The 17,862-nt window shown below is 26.2% G+C and overlaps 1 protein-coding gene across 1 annotated transcript in view; it reads left to right on the forward strand.

The window, feature by feature from the left end:
- LOC107449680 (calpain-5) overlaps window positions 1–14,165 on the forward strand; it is a 38,078-nt gene extending 23,913 nt beyond the window's left edge. The window contains exons 9-14 of the mRNA XM_016065286.4: window positions 128–326; window positions 2,324–2,443; window positions 3,993–4,189; window positions 8,106–8,224; window positions 10,241–10,377; window positions 12,766–14,165. Of these exons, the coding sequence (XP_015920772.1) occupies window positions 128–326; window positions 2,324–2,443; window positions 3,993–4,189; window positions 8,106–8,224; window positions 10,241–10,377; window positions 12,766–12,948 (955 nt within the window). The 3' untranslated portion in view covers window positions 12,949–14,165. The remainder of the gene's footprint in view (window positions 1–127; window positions 327–2,323; window positions 2,444–3,992; window positions 4,190–8,105; window positions 8,225–10,240; window positions 10,378–12,765) is intronic.
- The last annotated feature ends 3,697 nt before the right edge of the window (window positions 14,166–17,862 follow it).

Here is a 17,862-nt window from a genome sequence, read left to right on the forward strand (position 1 = left end):
GATTCATGATTGAAACAAATCTACTTAATAAACTTTTTGCTAGGAAGCGTAGCTTTTATGCCATATTTGGATTTTTAAAAAGCATTACTTCATCATCATTTTATTAAAACATATTTATATTTTTTAGGATGATCTTTGACGATTTTTGCAAATATTTCACTGACATGTCAATTTGCCGTCTCGTAAATACCTCTTGGTTTAGTTTCAATAAAACATGGAGTGAATCATTTTTTTCTGGAAAATGGACTACTGGACCTAAAAATTCTGAAACTGATAGAGCAGGTGGATGCTATAATCATCGTGATACTTTTCTGCATAACCCCCAGGTATAGTATATTATTTCAATCATTTTTTAATTCAGATATGTCCATAAATAAATTCCTAATTTTGTACATTCTTATGGACACAGGTTCACGCACAGACTAAATGTTTCTGTAGTGTAGCTGTATGTTATATTTTATATGATAATGAAAATCATGAAATTAATTTGTTTTAGTGATTACCAAATCTTAAATCTAAAATACCTATTGAATTTAGCAAGGAAGTCTTATTTATTTGTGTAATTCTCTTTACCTTAATTTGGTTTCTGTAAAAATTAATACATTTTCAAACTTTTTATTTTAAATTCTTTTTGTCAACATTTATTAATAAAGTGGATGTAAGTTCCTTAATTGTTATAAATAAAATAAGATATTCACCACTATTAACATCATGATTACATAATTGGTTATATCAAGTATGAATCATAATCAGGGCTGATTGTGCTCCGGAAAAAATCTGGATTTCCGGAATTTTCGCTGACAGTGATCCGGAAGTTTCCGGAGATCGAAGGTTCAGACATTTCAAGAGATCGTTGAGCACAGAAATTTCCGGAAATCAAATTTTCAAAGGTGGAACTTAAAAACACAGTTTATTTTGTTTGTTTGTAAGGGAGAGCCAGAGAGATACTTTATAAGCTTATATTCATGATTAATATTCATTTTTTATCAGTAAATAGTTGTTGTAATCATAAACTCAGGAAAGAAAGACCTATTTGTAAATTTTAATTACTTCTCCAAGTCATCATAGGTATGTGTAAAGTTTTAAATTTATTTTAAGTAAACAAGTATTGAGAAAAATGGAAAAAACCTTGTTAAAATGTTTTTCAATTTAAACTGTATTTTTTTTTTTTTTTTTTTTTTTTTTTTTTTTTTNTTTTTTTTTTTTTTTTTTTTTTTTAAAGTCATGAAATTTTCCGGAATTTTGACTTGGGCTCACAATCACCCCTGCATAATAAATGTACCATAAGTTTTTATATCAAATATAGATTATTTAAATATTCTCAAAAATTTTTTTCAATACTTATACAACTTAGAATTGGTTTGTTCTTTGAATGATATTTAGTTAATAGAGTTGTGATATTTTGGGTATAGCTGTCTTGTATTTTTCGGTAGGAAAAAATTAAATCTGGCATATATTTTATTTCTTTAAAGTGTTATCTATACTTTCACAATTTTTTTTAAAAGTGTTCAGCTTTAACTTCTTTTCTGTGATAGAAAAATTTTCCTAGTTTTCCATTGATCATTTCACTTGTTCTTTATGTATGAATTGATAATTAATAATTATTTCTGCCTTTGCTGCTTCTAATTAAATATTTGATCTATAAACATAATTGAAATAGTTTGGAATTAAAGGTTGGAATATTTTTAGCATAATTTGAATCTTTACTACAGCCATCTTATTTTCTTTGCTGTCTATTAATATTTTTTCATGTGTATTAGAATGCTAAATTATATAAAAATACAACTGTTAAGTTTCAGAGAGAAAATTGCAAAATTGTATAATTATAATTTTATGCAAAAAATAACTTTTAAAGGCTTTTGTGCATTGTTAGATAAACAAAAACTTGAATAAAATAATGGAAATATTATTCTTTAGGTATCATGATATTTACTAATATATTTCATAAAATGTTAAAGACAAACTAATTGTTATTGCTTCAAAACTATATTAAAATTTAAAGTTAAAACATCATTAGTTATTTTCAGTATGATAAAAAATCTATGGGTGGAAGAAAACACTTTGTGTAAAGTTCAATTTTAATTGAATAGTGTTGTCTAAGAATAGTAGTACTTCAAAAAAGGCAATAAAGATACCCTTTAATAGGTTTGGTAGTTATGTCAATTTATACAAAGTTTCCTTTGCCTAGCACAATTTTTATATTTACTAAATATGAAAAATGGTTTTTTGAGTTACCAGGTTGTATCCCAAACTTAACATCTAAAAGTTAAATAAAATAAATGTGATATTTCAACACTTTTTGTAATATTTCTTATATCCACAGTTTCGATTTGATGTTGAAGCTGAGGATGACACTGCTATGATTTTCTTAATGCAAAGAGATAGAAGAGCCCTTCGGAGCAAAGGCATCAATCACTTGGTTATGGGTTTTCATGTTATGAAGGTAAATTTAACTGCGCTAATTGTTTTAAAACATTCTTTTCGGTGCACAGCATTTTTTTTTATGCAATGTAAAATTATATAAATATTAGTAAAACTGCGTAAGGCTTTAAATTCATCTAAAGAGTTATAAAACCTTTTAATTTGTGATAATTTTACTTTGTCATTTTGTTGTGAGATGTTAATTTTACAATTTTTATTTGTCCTAAGATGTTACTGTTTTTGTATCAATCAAAATTTGAAATCAAAATTTTGTAAGTTTATTAATTTTCTTCCTGTTAAAAAACAAAATACCAGTATTCCAACATAAGAGTGACTGATTAGATGTAATCTATTCTTCATTGATTAATGAGACACATACTATCAACGTTTATCCATTAAAGTTATCTTGATTATGTCGCATGCAAGTGCAGCTTTTCAGCATCAATAAAGCTATGCTGATTGATAAACATTCATGAAAAGTCAGTAGCCACTTCATGAACTGTTTTACGATGCTATTTGTAATGCTGAGATTTTATTTAAGAGAGAACAAAACAAATAGGTTGAGGTACCAAAACAAATGATAGTTACAGCCAGAAATACTCACAGTTAATATCATCAAATGCTAAAAATGAAAAATGAAACTTATTGAGAAAGAATATGAAGAGCTGGAATCTAAATGTAAGAAGACCATGGAAATAAACATAACTTAATATGAAGAAAATGAAATCCAACAAGAAGGTAAAGAACCAAATAGCAGAACTTGATGACTTGGTTAAAGATATGAACAATTAAGTTTATTTTTCATTGTGATTTTAAGATATCCAGAGTTTCTTTGATTGTAAATGTTATTTCATTCATGAAGAATTATATCAGAACAAGAATATTAATTTTCTGAAAAATATATCTTTAAGCCCTTTTGTTATTAAACCTATTTCTTTATTACTATTCATTAAAATTTTTCTTAAATGTATTGTTAAATAGAAATCTTAACTGGTACTTTGTAATTGGTTTTTTCCAGTAAAGGAGATGAAATTTTGTTAAGAAAATATTTAAGTTCTTTAAATTTTACAAATATTTTACAGCTTTGATTATGTTGTTTAAATATGTATTTTCATGTTTATAAATTTATAAAGAAGCAACTTGAACTAACTTAATTCATTTTTATAATGTTATCATTATTAATGTTTTGTTTATGCTCAATATTGCATTATTTTATTGTTTTTATAAGTAAAACATACATTCAGTTTCAAGTTTCACAATTTGGTTTACTTTACCTTAAAAAAGGGTATTTTCCCACTGAAAAAAAACAACATTTTTTACCCAAAAGAGTTGGAGTTCTGGGTTGATCATGGATGCAGGTATTGATTTTCAATTTATTTTCTGCAATAAATATTCTGACTTATGCCTTGTGTGTATAAAATGATTTTAGAATAACAAATTATTGTCTAGGCAAATTAAGATTCATGTTTAAATTATTTAAAAGTTTAACAATAAAGAGTAAATAGTTTTTTTTCTTTGTTTTGGGGCATTTCTTTTATCTTAGAGGAGTTCAAATGCTTTCTTATTTTAAGGTTGAAGCTAATCGTCGCTACCGTTTGCATTCTATTAAAGAAAAAGCTGGTGGATCAGAATATGCCATGTCTAGAAATGTATTTCAACGATGTCTCTTGAAACCTGGCCGCTATGTTGTTGTACCTACAACGTTTGACCCAAATGAAGAAGGAGAATTCCTCCTTAGAATATTCACTAAGCGAAATAATAACGGAAAGTAAGTTTCTAGAAACGAATTTTTTTTTAAAAAATTAATTTTCTTTTGCAGGATTAAGTCTCTGAATGTTGCATCTAAATAAGTGTGCTGTTTCTTTTCTTTTTTTAATTTATATCCTGTGCTAATAAGTTTAGCTTTCCTTACAAAAATAAAGTGGGTAATTTTTAGTTTTGAATTTTTTTTTCTTTTTAATTGTTACTTTTTAAAAGTAATAATCCAATAACAAAAAATCTTAAAGGCTTGGAGGCAAAGAAATCATTTGCTCATTGAGTCTCCATCATTTAAAAAAATTATTTTACAAGTAGAAATTGATCTAGGTGACATTCAAATTTAAATGGTGAGTAATATGGCTAGTTAAAAGGATCAGGCAACATTTATCTACCAACCTCACATTAAATCAGCATTATGTATTGAGAAGAATGAGGGTGAATTCTATCTTGAAATAAAACATATCCATGCCCATTCAGAAAAATTGGCTGTTTTACCAAATTCATGTGCCCCTAGTGGTGTAATGAACCTCAGTCATTATTAAAGAACATGTATTTTGAGGTTCAATTTAAGCAACACTAAGCGGACCATCTTTGAAAAGTGACTAACCAGCTTTTTCTTCCGGTTTCCGTAGACTTTCATAGAAAATTTTAAAAATGCTTGCCAAATGTACATTCATTGATTGTATTGCCCTGAATAATGTTTTGAGCCTCAACTGTGGCAGTCTTAATTTAAATTGGCTATGAATGATATTTCTCAAATCTGATTGGTCTTTATTGAGTTTGAAAGCATTTTGTCTAAACAAATCAGTTTTGGTACTTGTATCTCAAGCATTTGTTAGTTATTTTTATTAGCTTTGTGGCGTAAGACATCCTAATTTTGCTGAAAATTATTGTAATATGATATTGGATTTTATAGCGGTAATTACTTTTTATCCCATTAACAGAACTAACGTGGTCGGTGCTGCAGTTTATTTTGACCTTGCATACAAACCAAATGTTAAAGAATTTTTTACACTCAAAATGAAGCAAGCTAAAAAAGGAAGATATCTTCTGTATTATTTCTGAACAGCTTGGTCATTATAATGCAGAGTATTCATTAAGGTGCTATTTAAGGTTTTATCTATTTATTTTTTTGTTTACAAAAAGTTGTAACTTGTTTAGCAAACTTCAGAGTCCCTGAGATTCAAAAAGTTTTAATGGGAAATTTCAAAATGACGAGCTTTGTGTAAAAAAATTTCTATCTTATCTTGCTAAATTCATAATTAAATATGATGTAATAAGGCTGATTTTAGTTGCTGAAAAACAATATGATGTCCTTTAGCAGTAATAACAAATTCCAATTTCTAACAAAAAATAAATGTGTGCAAATATATTTGTTTCCCCCTTATAATCACTGTTATTTTCCATAAATAAAATTAAATTGACAAATTGCTCAATGAATCCTTTAGAAACCTATGTAGTTTTTCAATTTTACTTATTCAAAGCTCTTGCAACACAGATATTTTGAAACACATATTCTGGTAATTTCTTTTCGACATTCTTTATAAAGTCTTTATAAATTCATGTAGTTTTCAAATTGCCTTTTTGGCAATTATTGCAAATAAATTTTCAAATTATTATGAAATTATAGATATTTTAATTAAGATATTTATAACAGAAATTTAATCATTCCAAAATCACACAAAAATTCAATTTTTAACTTAAAATTTACTTATTTTTTTATAGTGTGACCTATACTTTCCCCTTCAGTGGATCCCTGGAGACTCAAGTTGACAATAGTCACCACTAAAGACATCTTTTTTTCTTGCTTTCTCTACACTCTGTTTTAATTTTTAGAACGTAATTTTGAAATGCAAATTATTTTGTTTACAATAAAACTTTTCATTTTTGAACATTTGAAATTAAATGAAAAATATTTTTCATTTTAGTTTTGCTATTTCCGAATTATTCTTTTTTCAATTAATAAATTTAAAACTAATAACATTTTAATTAATTGAGTACTTTTTTTTAGTACTGCTGTAACTTCACTGTAAATTATTGTATTAGACATTCTTTCCCTTTAAAACTTGCAGACCTATAAAGTGCAACATTTGAATAGAAATATTTTAACACATGAGCTGTGATAAATTTTATAATTTTGCCATGATGTTGCAGATCAATATTGAAGTTTCTGCTACTGGGCTTTCCATTAGACATTTTAAATCTAGCAACCCAAAATTAATGTTTTTTTGTATTGTTTATATATTTTAATTCTAATTATGAAGTTATCAAAAGTTTTTGTAAACTAGGGTAATGATACTGCTGATTCTTTTATTAGCCCTTTATTTTTGCGAATAATTTTTTAAACTTGTGAACATCTGTCTTATTTTAATGCCATGTTTGCATTTTAAAAATGAACCATTATTTTGTCATTAGGGACATCTTGTTCATCAGTTTAATGATTAATATCAAAATAATCTTTTTGATACTTTAGTCATCTTTGAATGTTTTTATTTAGTTAAAACTTTTGTTTCTTTTTTGTAGTTAATGAAAAATGTAATTTACATACTACACCAAATGAATGTTTGCTTAGTTTCAGCATTACTATAAAAAAATGTTACAGAATGTTTTACCCTGTTCAAAAAAATGACTTCATGATTGGGAAAAATCGTCCTAGATTGCCATATTTGAAGTTCTAAAATCTTTAAATTACAAAGGAAAAATTGGTTTAATAGGCAGAGAAGCTACCAAGTTTTAATTTAAACTGAATTTGTGGTTTTTGCATACAATGTGTAAATATATCTTCCTTCCCACACACTAGGAAAATCTTCCTTTTTTCTTAATTTTTTTAACTAATACATCAGTGTGGTTAATCCCACTTCTCAAGATCCACATTGGCCCTACCTATTAATTTTTATTAACCTTTGCCCTTCTTACTGTAAAATATATTTTAATTTAATATTATTAAATAAAATGTTTGCCATCTTTACTGCGTTAAGATTTTAAGTAATACTACTTAAAGTTTTAAACTTTATCTCAGCAGCACCTTACAATGTTTATTTCCCCTTTAAAGTCTATAGTCGCTGTTTGACCGTTGCAGTCCATTCTGTGTCTACTTCAATTTGAACTGATTTTTTAAAAATATATTTTAAAACTGCTTAAATTGTCGCTCCAAATGCTATCACTGTTTGGCAGTACATATGTGTGCAAAATTGCTTTTTCACAATTTAAATAAAAAACTAGATATCATATTGAAAGTGCTTTACTGAAATCAAGACTTAGTGATAGTAAACTTTCAATAGACTTGATAAACTTGTATTAGGAAACAAAAACAGTGTCAATTATCACATTGATTTCTCAACTGTAAAATGAAGTTGTATATTAAACCATTATTTTAAACTTCTTTTAGCTGAAAGGTTTTGAATAAAATATGTTTGTTTTCTTTCTAAAATGTATTTTCTTCTCATATTCCTAAACTTAAGTTTAACTGCACCTCAATTAAAGTGTGATTCATCCTGAATTTGAAAATTGAATTAATTTTTTATAAAAATATAACTGAGTAATCCTATAAATATAATTTTATAATATAATATATAATTTTATAAGTAAAATATAATTTTTTATAAAAATATGTGAGTGTGGGCTTTTGCTCTCAATTGAAGTGTATGTTTGAAAGATTTCCCTTAAGTGTATTATACAGAATCAGCATATAACTTTTACTTACTTATTTAAATACTGTTCCATAAAAATTCAATTTCCATTTTGTTTCATAAAAACAAATTTATTATTTAAAAGAATATAAATTTGCTTGTGAAGAACTTAACAAATTTATTCTTATTTAAAGCAGTTCTTTTCATGCTATTTTTTATTTAAGTAAGTTTCATTACAAAAAGTATTTTACTTTTGAACTTGTATTTATAAAATGTTATCTTTTTATGTAAAATTAGAGAAATGACACACGATGTACCTACTCAAAGTATGTGGCCTTGCATGTCCTATCCTTGCCTTGTTACTAAAGTTTTCGTTAAAGGAGCTGCTGATTTAGAAAAACAAGATCGATTTGGAAGTAATGAATTCCTTTGTTTTAATTATGATCTTTCTTTCAGGGAATTCTATAATTTCTCTTCTGTTTATTTTTCATATGCTTATTAAAAATGAAAAAATACATAAGCATTGTACACATTCATTGAGGTTTGAAAATTAATATTTTAGTGCAGAAAATATAAATTTATTATCAACCAAATTTCCCACCATTTCACCTTTTTGAAAAATTTTCTTTTAGTGGTAGCTAAGTTTATTTTTAATGTTTGATTCTTTGTTTTATAACTTTTGGTTGAAGTTATTTTCTAACTATTAGTAACTTCATAAGGGGAATGAAAAAAACTCACATGAGTGTTATTCCAAAGTTAAGAGGAATAAAAATTTGAAATGTCCTCAAAAGTTGAGATTTTTGCCAAGGTTAAGAATAAGAAAATATTATAATTTTTTGTTGCGGAAAATTTTTGAGTGAAATTATTATTTTAACAGTTGTTTAATTTCTCTTAAAAATGGAATATGGAAATGGAAAAAGAAAGTGTTTCAAAGGGATGACGCTTAATTTTACAAAAATGCAAAGAGGGCGCATTTATAGGGATCAAAATGCAGGCAGTGCGGCTCCCCTTCTTAAAACACTTAAGGAGAACACTGTTAGATTCCTCAAGAGAATTTTAATATAATTTCCAACTTTAAATAATTATTCATTATTTTCTCTTCCCATTAAAGTACAGAGAAGGAATGTATCATTCCAGTACTATTGCATAGATGACAACTTTTTAACTTAGCAGGAAATAGTTTTTTTTGGTAGCAAAACTTATATTTTAAGGTATGATTCTTGGTTTTGAAAATTTAATTAGAAGTTATTTTTCCTACCACTACATGTAAATATTGCAAATTTCCATATCAAATGGCAGTTTGTTTCCAATATCTTGTTGCGAGGCTATTATAGGGTTGGCAAAAATAATTAAATTTCAGCAAGTTTAAGTTTTTAGTAATATTTCACTTGGTAAAATCTTTTGCGGAAAACTAAAAATTTGGCCTCCCTGCTCTAGTCATTTTTCTCCTACTTATAATTCTTTGATTTATTACCCCACAGGTATATTGTAGGTACATATTTTGCAATTAATTTTCTCTATTTTTTGAATATGCAATCAAATTTTCTTCCTTAAACAACAAAAATATTTATACAAAGAAAAAACTAGATTTTTTTTCATTTTTCTGTCTGGGTAAAAGTTTGGTAATGAAATGCAGATTTGTGTTTGTCACCTCATAAAACATAAATAAGCAAAACACTTCAACAAATTTTTTTCTGATAAGAAGCTGTATTGTCTGAACTACTGGTAAAATTTATTAAATTTATTAAATTTCATGAAATCTAGGAGTGCCAACTTTCTATGCTTATTCAAAAAGTTTCTTGTAGTGTTAGCTATGTTTATGTTTTAATATACGATTCTTTGTTTTGTAAATTTGATTTAAAGTTATTATCCATACCACTGTGTGTAAATTATTCAGAAGGTCATAAGAAATGCCACTTTGTTCCACCTTTCTCGTGGTGAGGCTAAATTACCAAAAATTCTGAAAGCTTTAGTTTTGAAATGCTTACCACTCTAATAAATACTTTTCAAAAGCATAGTAGTGGACAGCCCTGCAAATCTTGTTAATTTAATAGCTAATAAATTATGACATTCATTAATTATCTTTTGCACATCGAATATGTAGATCATCTGTCTTATTCTGAATGGCAACGTTAATTTTTTTTATAGCAATAATGTATAAATTAAAACTGAATTTTTAAAATTTTTCTTATTATTCTTTGTTTTTGTACTCTAGTAATTTGATTAAACAAATTTCTGAAATACATAATTTTCTTTTTTGAAATGCTCACCATTGACCATTTATTTCATAATAAATTCTTCCTATTGCTTATTTAGTAATTTATCACAATTCATTGATAAACAAAATATCTTTGTTTAGCTTTTTTTTCACTTAAAATTTTGCCTCATGTAAGCTTATGAAAAGTTTTTTTAATTAGTGATAATTATTTTAGGTGCTGATCCATATTGTGTTGTAAAATGTGAAGGAGAAAGAGTTAAGTCTCCTGTTTGTCACGAAACATTAAATCCTGAATGGAATTTAACTGCCCTTTTTTATCGTAAACAAGCTGATTCCCAAGTCAAAATTCAAGTAAGACATTTATTTATTATAAACATGTAGAAAAGCAAAACGCAATATGAGTAACCTTTCTAACACTAGGGTTTCAAAAAGTACTTCATAGTTAAGCACACAAAGGTTAATGTTTTAGGTAAACAATAAAGTGTATTTGTAAATCATACAAAATAGTATATTTTTCTACTACAAATATTTTTACCATATCTATTTTGCCTCCAATGTATTAAAAGTATTGGGTAGAAAATGGAATGTTGGGATTTATATGAACTGTAATTTCTGTAAATGTTATTTTGATGCTGTATTATGTATTATCACTATTTTTTGTCTTTTGGATTTGATGTCTACTTTTCACTAAATAAAGCAGATTCTAAGTCAAATATATTATTAAAACTGAGTAAATAATAATATAAAGACAATCCAGAAACTGAAAATTCTTATTTTTTTAGAGATTAAAAATTCTTTTTTTTTCTATTATAATTTTTACATTATTTTGAATATTGAATATCGGTCTATTTTTCAATACAATAATCAATGTTAAGCTATGACAGTTATTGTATACCTATACATACCAGCTTCCTCTCTATCTCATTGAAAAAAATGTTGGAGCTAATATTTAATCTTCTCTAAGAGCTGATTCATCATTTGATCGAATCCTGTGTTTTTAAATAAATAATATGTGGTAGTCACTGAGTTTCAAGTCTAGAAAATGGGAAATGTATGTGGAGATGTTCCATTGAAACTGTTTCAGGAGAATGTCAGTTATATTAATATGAGTGGTTGCAAATTATTTAGTTTCACAGTATCTGTCAGAGTTTATACTGGTTCCAGCCAAGGTTGGCAAGTTTCTGCCGGGGTAGTTAAGACCACTGGTAGAAACCGGTTAAAACTGGCATGGCAGAAATCCTTTTCTGCCTCAAATGTGGCAGAAACAAACTGGTAGAAATTCAGAAAATGACATAAAAGTAAGTACTGAGATTGACATACAATGGATAATTCATAGAAAACAATTAAATGTTAAACAACAATTAAATGTTAAACTAAGTACAATTTATTTACAAAATTATCACCACTCAAAATCAAATATTACATTGTTTGCACTCTACAGTAATCTATAACAAAGAACAAGTTTCAATGCAGTTTCTCTTACATACAGCAAAGATTAAAACTTTTACTATTATAATAATTGGATTGTTGCCATGCAAATTATGTCTTGAAAAGAAAAAAACTGTTTGAAAATTGCTCTATTCAACTATGTTAGGAGTTAAATGATAATAATTACTGAATTTCAGAGTTTAATAAAATAAACTAAAATCTATTATTTATATTTATTATTACATTACTTTATTCTTTATTTTATATAAATATTTGATATACTGCACTTTTTATATTTAATATAAGCAAAATAATATATATTTACAAACAATGAATTAAAAAGCTTGTTATAGTTACATGGAGTTACATTTTTCAGTTTACTTAAACAAAATGTCATTAAGCGATTATTAGAACTAATATCGACATTTTTTTAGTTTCTGCCAGTTTTTGCCGGTTATAACCAGTTTCTGCCACTGGCATGGCAAAAACCAATTTTTGCCGGCAAAAAGCCAACCCTGGTTCCAGCAGATATAAAGTCAAACTTCTTTGATTTGAAATATACACACTTCAGCAATGAATGGAAAATGAGGTTCAATTATTTGTCAAAAACATGGAGAAAAGTGGATATGACATGCTCGTACACATAAAAATTGTCACAGCATATACAAAAATAAAACCACTGATTTGGTAATAATGTAAAAAATGGATGTTAAACTTTTAAAATGATGTAAATATTATAGAAAAAATACGCATATTTGTATTTGTAAAAATGAAAAAAACTTACTTTTGAAATAGCTATTATATATTTAGATAATAACTATTTTTTACTTAATTTACTAATTTGAAACAATAATTTGTGCAGCATTTCTACGTTAGGAATATTTTTTAATTCAATAAGTTAACATTATTATTAAATATGCATTTAGTATGTTATTATAACAAAGCAAAGAACAAAATTAAGTTTTAAAAATCACATTGAAGTAATTTTCTATGAAAAAATTAGCCAATTTAAATATTTTCTGACATCAATGTTTATGTAATCAAGTTACGAAGAGCTGTCGAAAGTTCATCCAAATTTATAATCAGTATATAAAAGTATTACTAAAATACAATATAGTAATAATCATGAGGCAGTTTTAATAAAATAATTATAATATATCAGTAAAATCCATTTGCAAGAAATTTTCATTTCACTTGAGCGAGACTTCCTAGACACTTGAGCGAGACTTCCTAGAAAACTGTTCATTTCAGTACTACCACTTGTTTAGCCAAGCTCAAGTTTTGTTGATTAGATTTTTTTAATTTTTGTAGATCTGGAATAGTAATGTTGTGATGGATACTTGCCTAGGGAAAACTTCTGTTGAAGCACCTTTGAATCCAGAACCTGTGCTTAAAGAAGTAGAGTTGTATGGTCGATTGCAAGAGAAAGATGTTAAAAAACCTGGAGTTGTGACTATTGAAATTATGACCTCTGATGACCTTTTGGCCTTTTGAATATTCTTTATGTAGAAGCTTCTGTGCAATTTTCGACTGCTTCACTTGCTCAATATTCATTGATCTTTTGCATTTTTCTGTCATTATCTTGCATAGAATTCAGGTCATTACTGTTTATTCAAAAATAGACCATGTAAATAGTTAAGTGTGTTTTGATATTTTTGACAATCTTTGGTGCTTATTTTATATATATTTTTCTTAAGCATTGTATATATTTTTAAAAATAAAAAGTATTTTATATGAGGTGCAAGCATTTAAAGCAAAATTTATATTTCGTTGCAAAGTGTTCATTTGCTTGTGACATTTTTTGTCTTGGAGATTTAGTAGTATATTTAACTTTGTGTGATTCATAATTTTTAATGAAAAGTTAAGAGCTCTTTTAACTTTTATTTTTGTTCTTTATCTTTATTATCTATTTTAATGTGCAATTAAGTATTGCTATGTTCTAAAATTGGTTTTAGGTGCTTGTTTACTAGTCAAAATCAAAATCTATTTTTTTTTTCAATTCAGAAGTTGATGCACAAATTTATGAATAAATAACATTCAAAATACTTAATTGAATCAAAGTGTTTTTTGTGAAATAAATTTCAGATACTTAAGAATTTCAAAACGCTATGCATATTCAAGTGAAGAAGGACTTAAATTTGTGCTATATATCATTAAAGCTAAAGGACATGAAAAAACACTTCATTCTTTGTATTTTTTCATGTTGTTTAGAATTATATGCATGCTCAGCTGCCAACTTTTATGGAGGTTGGGAAAGATTTTTCAAAATAGTGGTATAAAAATACTTTAAGTATTGAAAATTTTCTAAAAATTAAGGTTTCTTAACAACCCCTTAAAAGTCGCATTATTTTGAAGAAAACAGTCATAAAGTGTATATTTTTTTTATTCAAGGAAATTATATAAAACAAAGTGCATGTACAACATTTGTATTCATTTTTATTTTGGGATCTATCGTAGATATACATGTTTGATTAATGCTTATATCTAGCTTAAAATAAACTATCTCTAAATCCATTACAAATAGTCTGGTATTGCTATCGGGCATATAGATTGAGAAAGAAACTCAATTCCAGGTATAAGAAATAGATTGTTTTAATCTTTTTTATGCATTACTTTGGAGCACTCCAGCCTGGAAATATCATGAGCTCAAGAAATAAAAGTTGTAACTTCACCCCATCATTTTGATAAGAGTAAGAAGAAAGGAATTTAAAAGTATTATTGTCCAATTTATGTCTTATATATATAGATTTTAATTATTGATTTGAGTTATTGATTTGAATTATTGATTTTGGAGTTAACTTTTAAATTTAAGATTTAAACATTAAAATATTAATGCTGTTACAACTTGAAAAGTTTTTCTCAATGACCCAAAAGTTGGGACCTGGGCACAAAATGTGTTTGTGTATGTTATTCATTTCTTTCTATTCATAATTGAGTTTTCCATTAGTTCATTGAACAATATATTCCTCATTTACTAAACAGTTTTTTTTTTTACCATTTTACTTAGTGCAAATAGTATTATCCATTCTAAATAATCATGTAATTTTTCATCTGAGTTTTTTCACATGATTTGTAAATGTTTATTTGTGTAATACATTTTTACATTTTATCTTTTTTGTATTAATATTTTTTTTTCACTATATAATTGTTACAAATTTTGAAAAATGTTTAAATATGCCTTATTAGAAATTTCTATTAATTCTGTCTAAATTTGAAACAAATTTGATTTAACATTACATATATATTAGTATTTTTTCATATAATTTGCATTTTACCTGCATTTCAACATAATTATTGCTATAAGCAAACTGAATCCTGTTCTATCAAATACATCATTTAAGTACTTGTATTTCATGCATGTTTTTTTAGTTCTGTAGATGAATTTTATTAGTTTTATTGAGAACAATTAGTTTTAGTTTAGTTTGTTTGTCACTTAACGGAACATAAAGAATTAACATAATAAAGGAATTAACATAAAATATTAACAAGTTGTTGCTTCATGGGCCTAATTAGTAGGATTTAACGCAAACATATTTATTATATAATATTTTCTTTTATGATCTACACAAGTATATTTACATAGTTAATATATACAGTGAAACCTCCAAGAAAGACCACCTCTATGTATCGACCTCTCTATTTACGACCTTTTTTGGGAGGCATGGAATTTTTTCCATAGACCTTGTGTTAAAGAAAACTTTTATGAGAGACCATCAAAACCTCTCCCAGCTACCTGGCAAACGTCTGCACCAAATGCGGGAAAGGTCAAACAAGGAAACACAAAAAATATTAAAACAAAACTTTTTAACAAAACAAATAAGTAGGTTAAAATGTACTACAAATATTGCATGAGTCTCCTATTTAGAGAGCTCTTTTTGATGATCTCTGAAAGAGATCTTCAACCTCATGTTGTAGTCTGAGTGCCCTATCAATGATTTATTTTTAGAGTTGAAAGTTAAATTGGAAAAAAAGTTTTTTTAGAAAAAACTGAGCATCTCTAACAGAAGCTAACTAATTTTTATGATAAAAAATTGAATGCAAACTTAAACAAAAAACGTAGTTTATTTATTTCAAAAATTTCTCTCATTCATAATTGGTAAATTTAGTTAAATGTTTTCACACAATTATATCAGTAGGAATTATTTTTATTGATGCTAAATTATATCCATCGATTCAGTATTCATGACGTCAACGCAAGTGGCATTTCCACAACAAAATTACATTGACTGAAATGAAAATCATTTGCGAAAAATCATGTACCTTCCATAATATTTTGAAGTCAATGAAGGTAAGCCCTAAGGACGACCAACCTCCATTTACGACCGTTTTACTGTGGAACTGAGCGGTTGCTCCCAAGAGGTTTCACTGTATAATCTTGTTTTGTCCAGGTCAATTTGAAAATCACCAAATGTGAGTCATGTTCATTAAATGGCTTATTACTTATTGGCTATAAAATGTATTATGTTATTTTTCTATATTTGATATAATTGCTGTAGTAATATTTTATCCTGGTTACAAAGATTATGTAAAATAAGAGGGGAACACTGCAGTTATTTTATTTTAAATAGATTTGTTAATTAGCATTACATGCTTAATTACGGAGTTGAAATTTTAATCTATTGTTTAGTTTTTTCTTAAAATTGATTTGGCACTCAAATTTGTATTTTAATTACTTTTACTATATTGCCAGAGGTTACCATCTTTCCAATTTAAGTCTAAAATTATTATGCAGTAGCATGATTTATGTTTTAATTCTTATTTTTAGTTTGCAAAATTTTATTCAATATTTTTTTAACTTTTTAATGTCTAAATAATTTTAACATGTCTATAAACGACCTTACAGACAGGGTCAATTTAAGATGCTTCTGAGTTTTTGTATAAAATTCTGTTTAATTCAATTGTTTCCCTACTGCTTTAAATATGTTGAAAAAATCATCAGAAGTAAAACAAATTGGCCACTATTCATTTTAAATATCTTTTAAGCAGCAATAATAAAATTTTAAAAATTATTCTAAATAATGGTAAGTGTAATTAAATTGCGTTGCGTTTACTATAAGTGCTTTTTTTATTATGATGCTACTTTAAAATTTAATAAGATTTTATTTAATGTGTTTTAGATGTTATAAAAAAGGTCATGTTGAATTCTATATATTGGTTTCTGTAAGTTTTTTTTGTATAGCTGATCTTTAAATGATGCAAAAGAAATTATGAATTTTATACATAAAAGATTATGATTTTGAAGTGAACAATAATGTCTCATACACTTAAAAATAAATCAGGGATTCTTCATGTATAATTTTAGAATTTTTTTTTTAAATAAGAATGTGTTGCCCTTTCTGCATTCTAATTTTAAATAATTGATTTAAAAATTAGATAATTTTTCTTAAATGCTTGTTATAGGTTTAAGCTTAATTTTTTCTAAACATTAATCATGATTTATGTTTATTAATACATATGATATTCATATTCTTCCTATAGGCATGAGATTCTCGGATTCACAATTTTCCAAATATTGTAATTTTCTCAAAACAAGGGAAAAAAGAATTTCTTTTTTTGTTGTTGCAATTTTATGCTTGTTTTTACTTTATAAATCAGTTGGACTTTAGTTTTGTATTGATTTAATTTATTTATACTATTGTTAAGACCAGAACACTTATATTTTCATATTAAATTGAGAAATTAATATTTTAATCTTGTACTGCAGAGGTGGGAAACCTTTTTCAATTTTAGTATGTTTGCTAGATACCAAATTTTGTTCAGACAAATTAATATGTGCCGTGTAACTCACATTAAATCTATGTATAAATAATTGACTATTGTTTAATAAATTAAATTAACATAAATAATGAAGATCAGTGGCTTCCCATAATATCAGAACTGATGAAAGCACCATGGTTTAAACATCCCTGATATACTATCTCATATTTTCTATGTAACGAACAATATTTGAAAAAACGATTTCAAGTTTAACACAGTTCTGGTATAAGTTTTTATTGTAATGTTTTATTTTTCACACAAAAGTATTTTGTTTCATTTATTGAATTTTCTATTGGTTGAGTTTTTTTATGCTGTATAAAAAAATTATATTTTTTCTGTTTTAAAAGTTTTTAGTTTAAATGCTCAGTTTTTATTGAAAACAATGACATTAGAGAGGCTTTTTTAAATTTATTTTTGACAATTCTCAAATCATTTTACTATTTTTTTACTGTAGTAAATAATTTTGTCAAAAATATTTTATTAAATACTTGTTAATGCATTTAATTTTGAAATTTTTATACTCTTGCATTTAGTTCTTTGCTCAATTTCTCTGAATGTGTTATGTTTTTATATTCAAGATTTTTTTTTATGTTCTCTTTATCTGGTATTGTGCTAAGATGAAAAAATTACATATTTAATAAAATTTTTTTT

This window comes from Parasteatoda tepidariorum, chromosome X2 (genome assembly GCF_043381705.1).
Source record: "Parasteatoda tepidariorum isolate YZ-2023 chromosome X2, CAS_Ptep_4.0, whole genome shotgun sequence".
Lineage (NCBI taxonomy): Eukaryota > Metazoa > Arthropoda > Arachnida > Araneae > Theridiidae > Parasteatoda > Parasteatoda tepidariorum.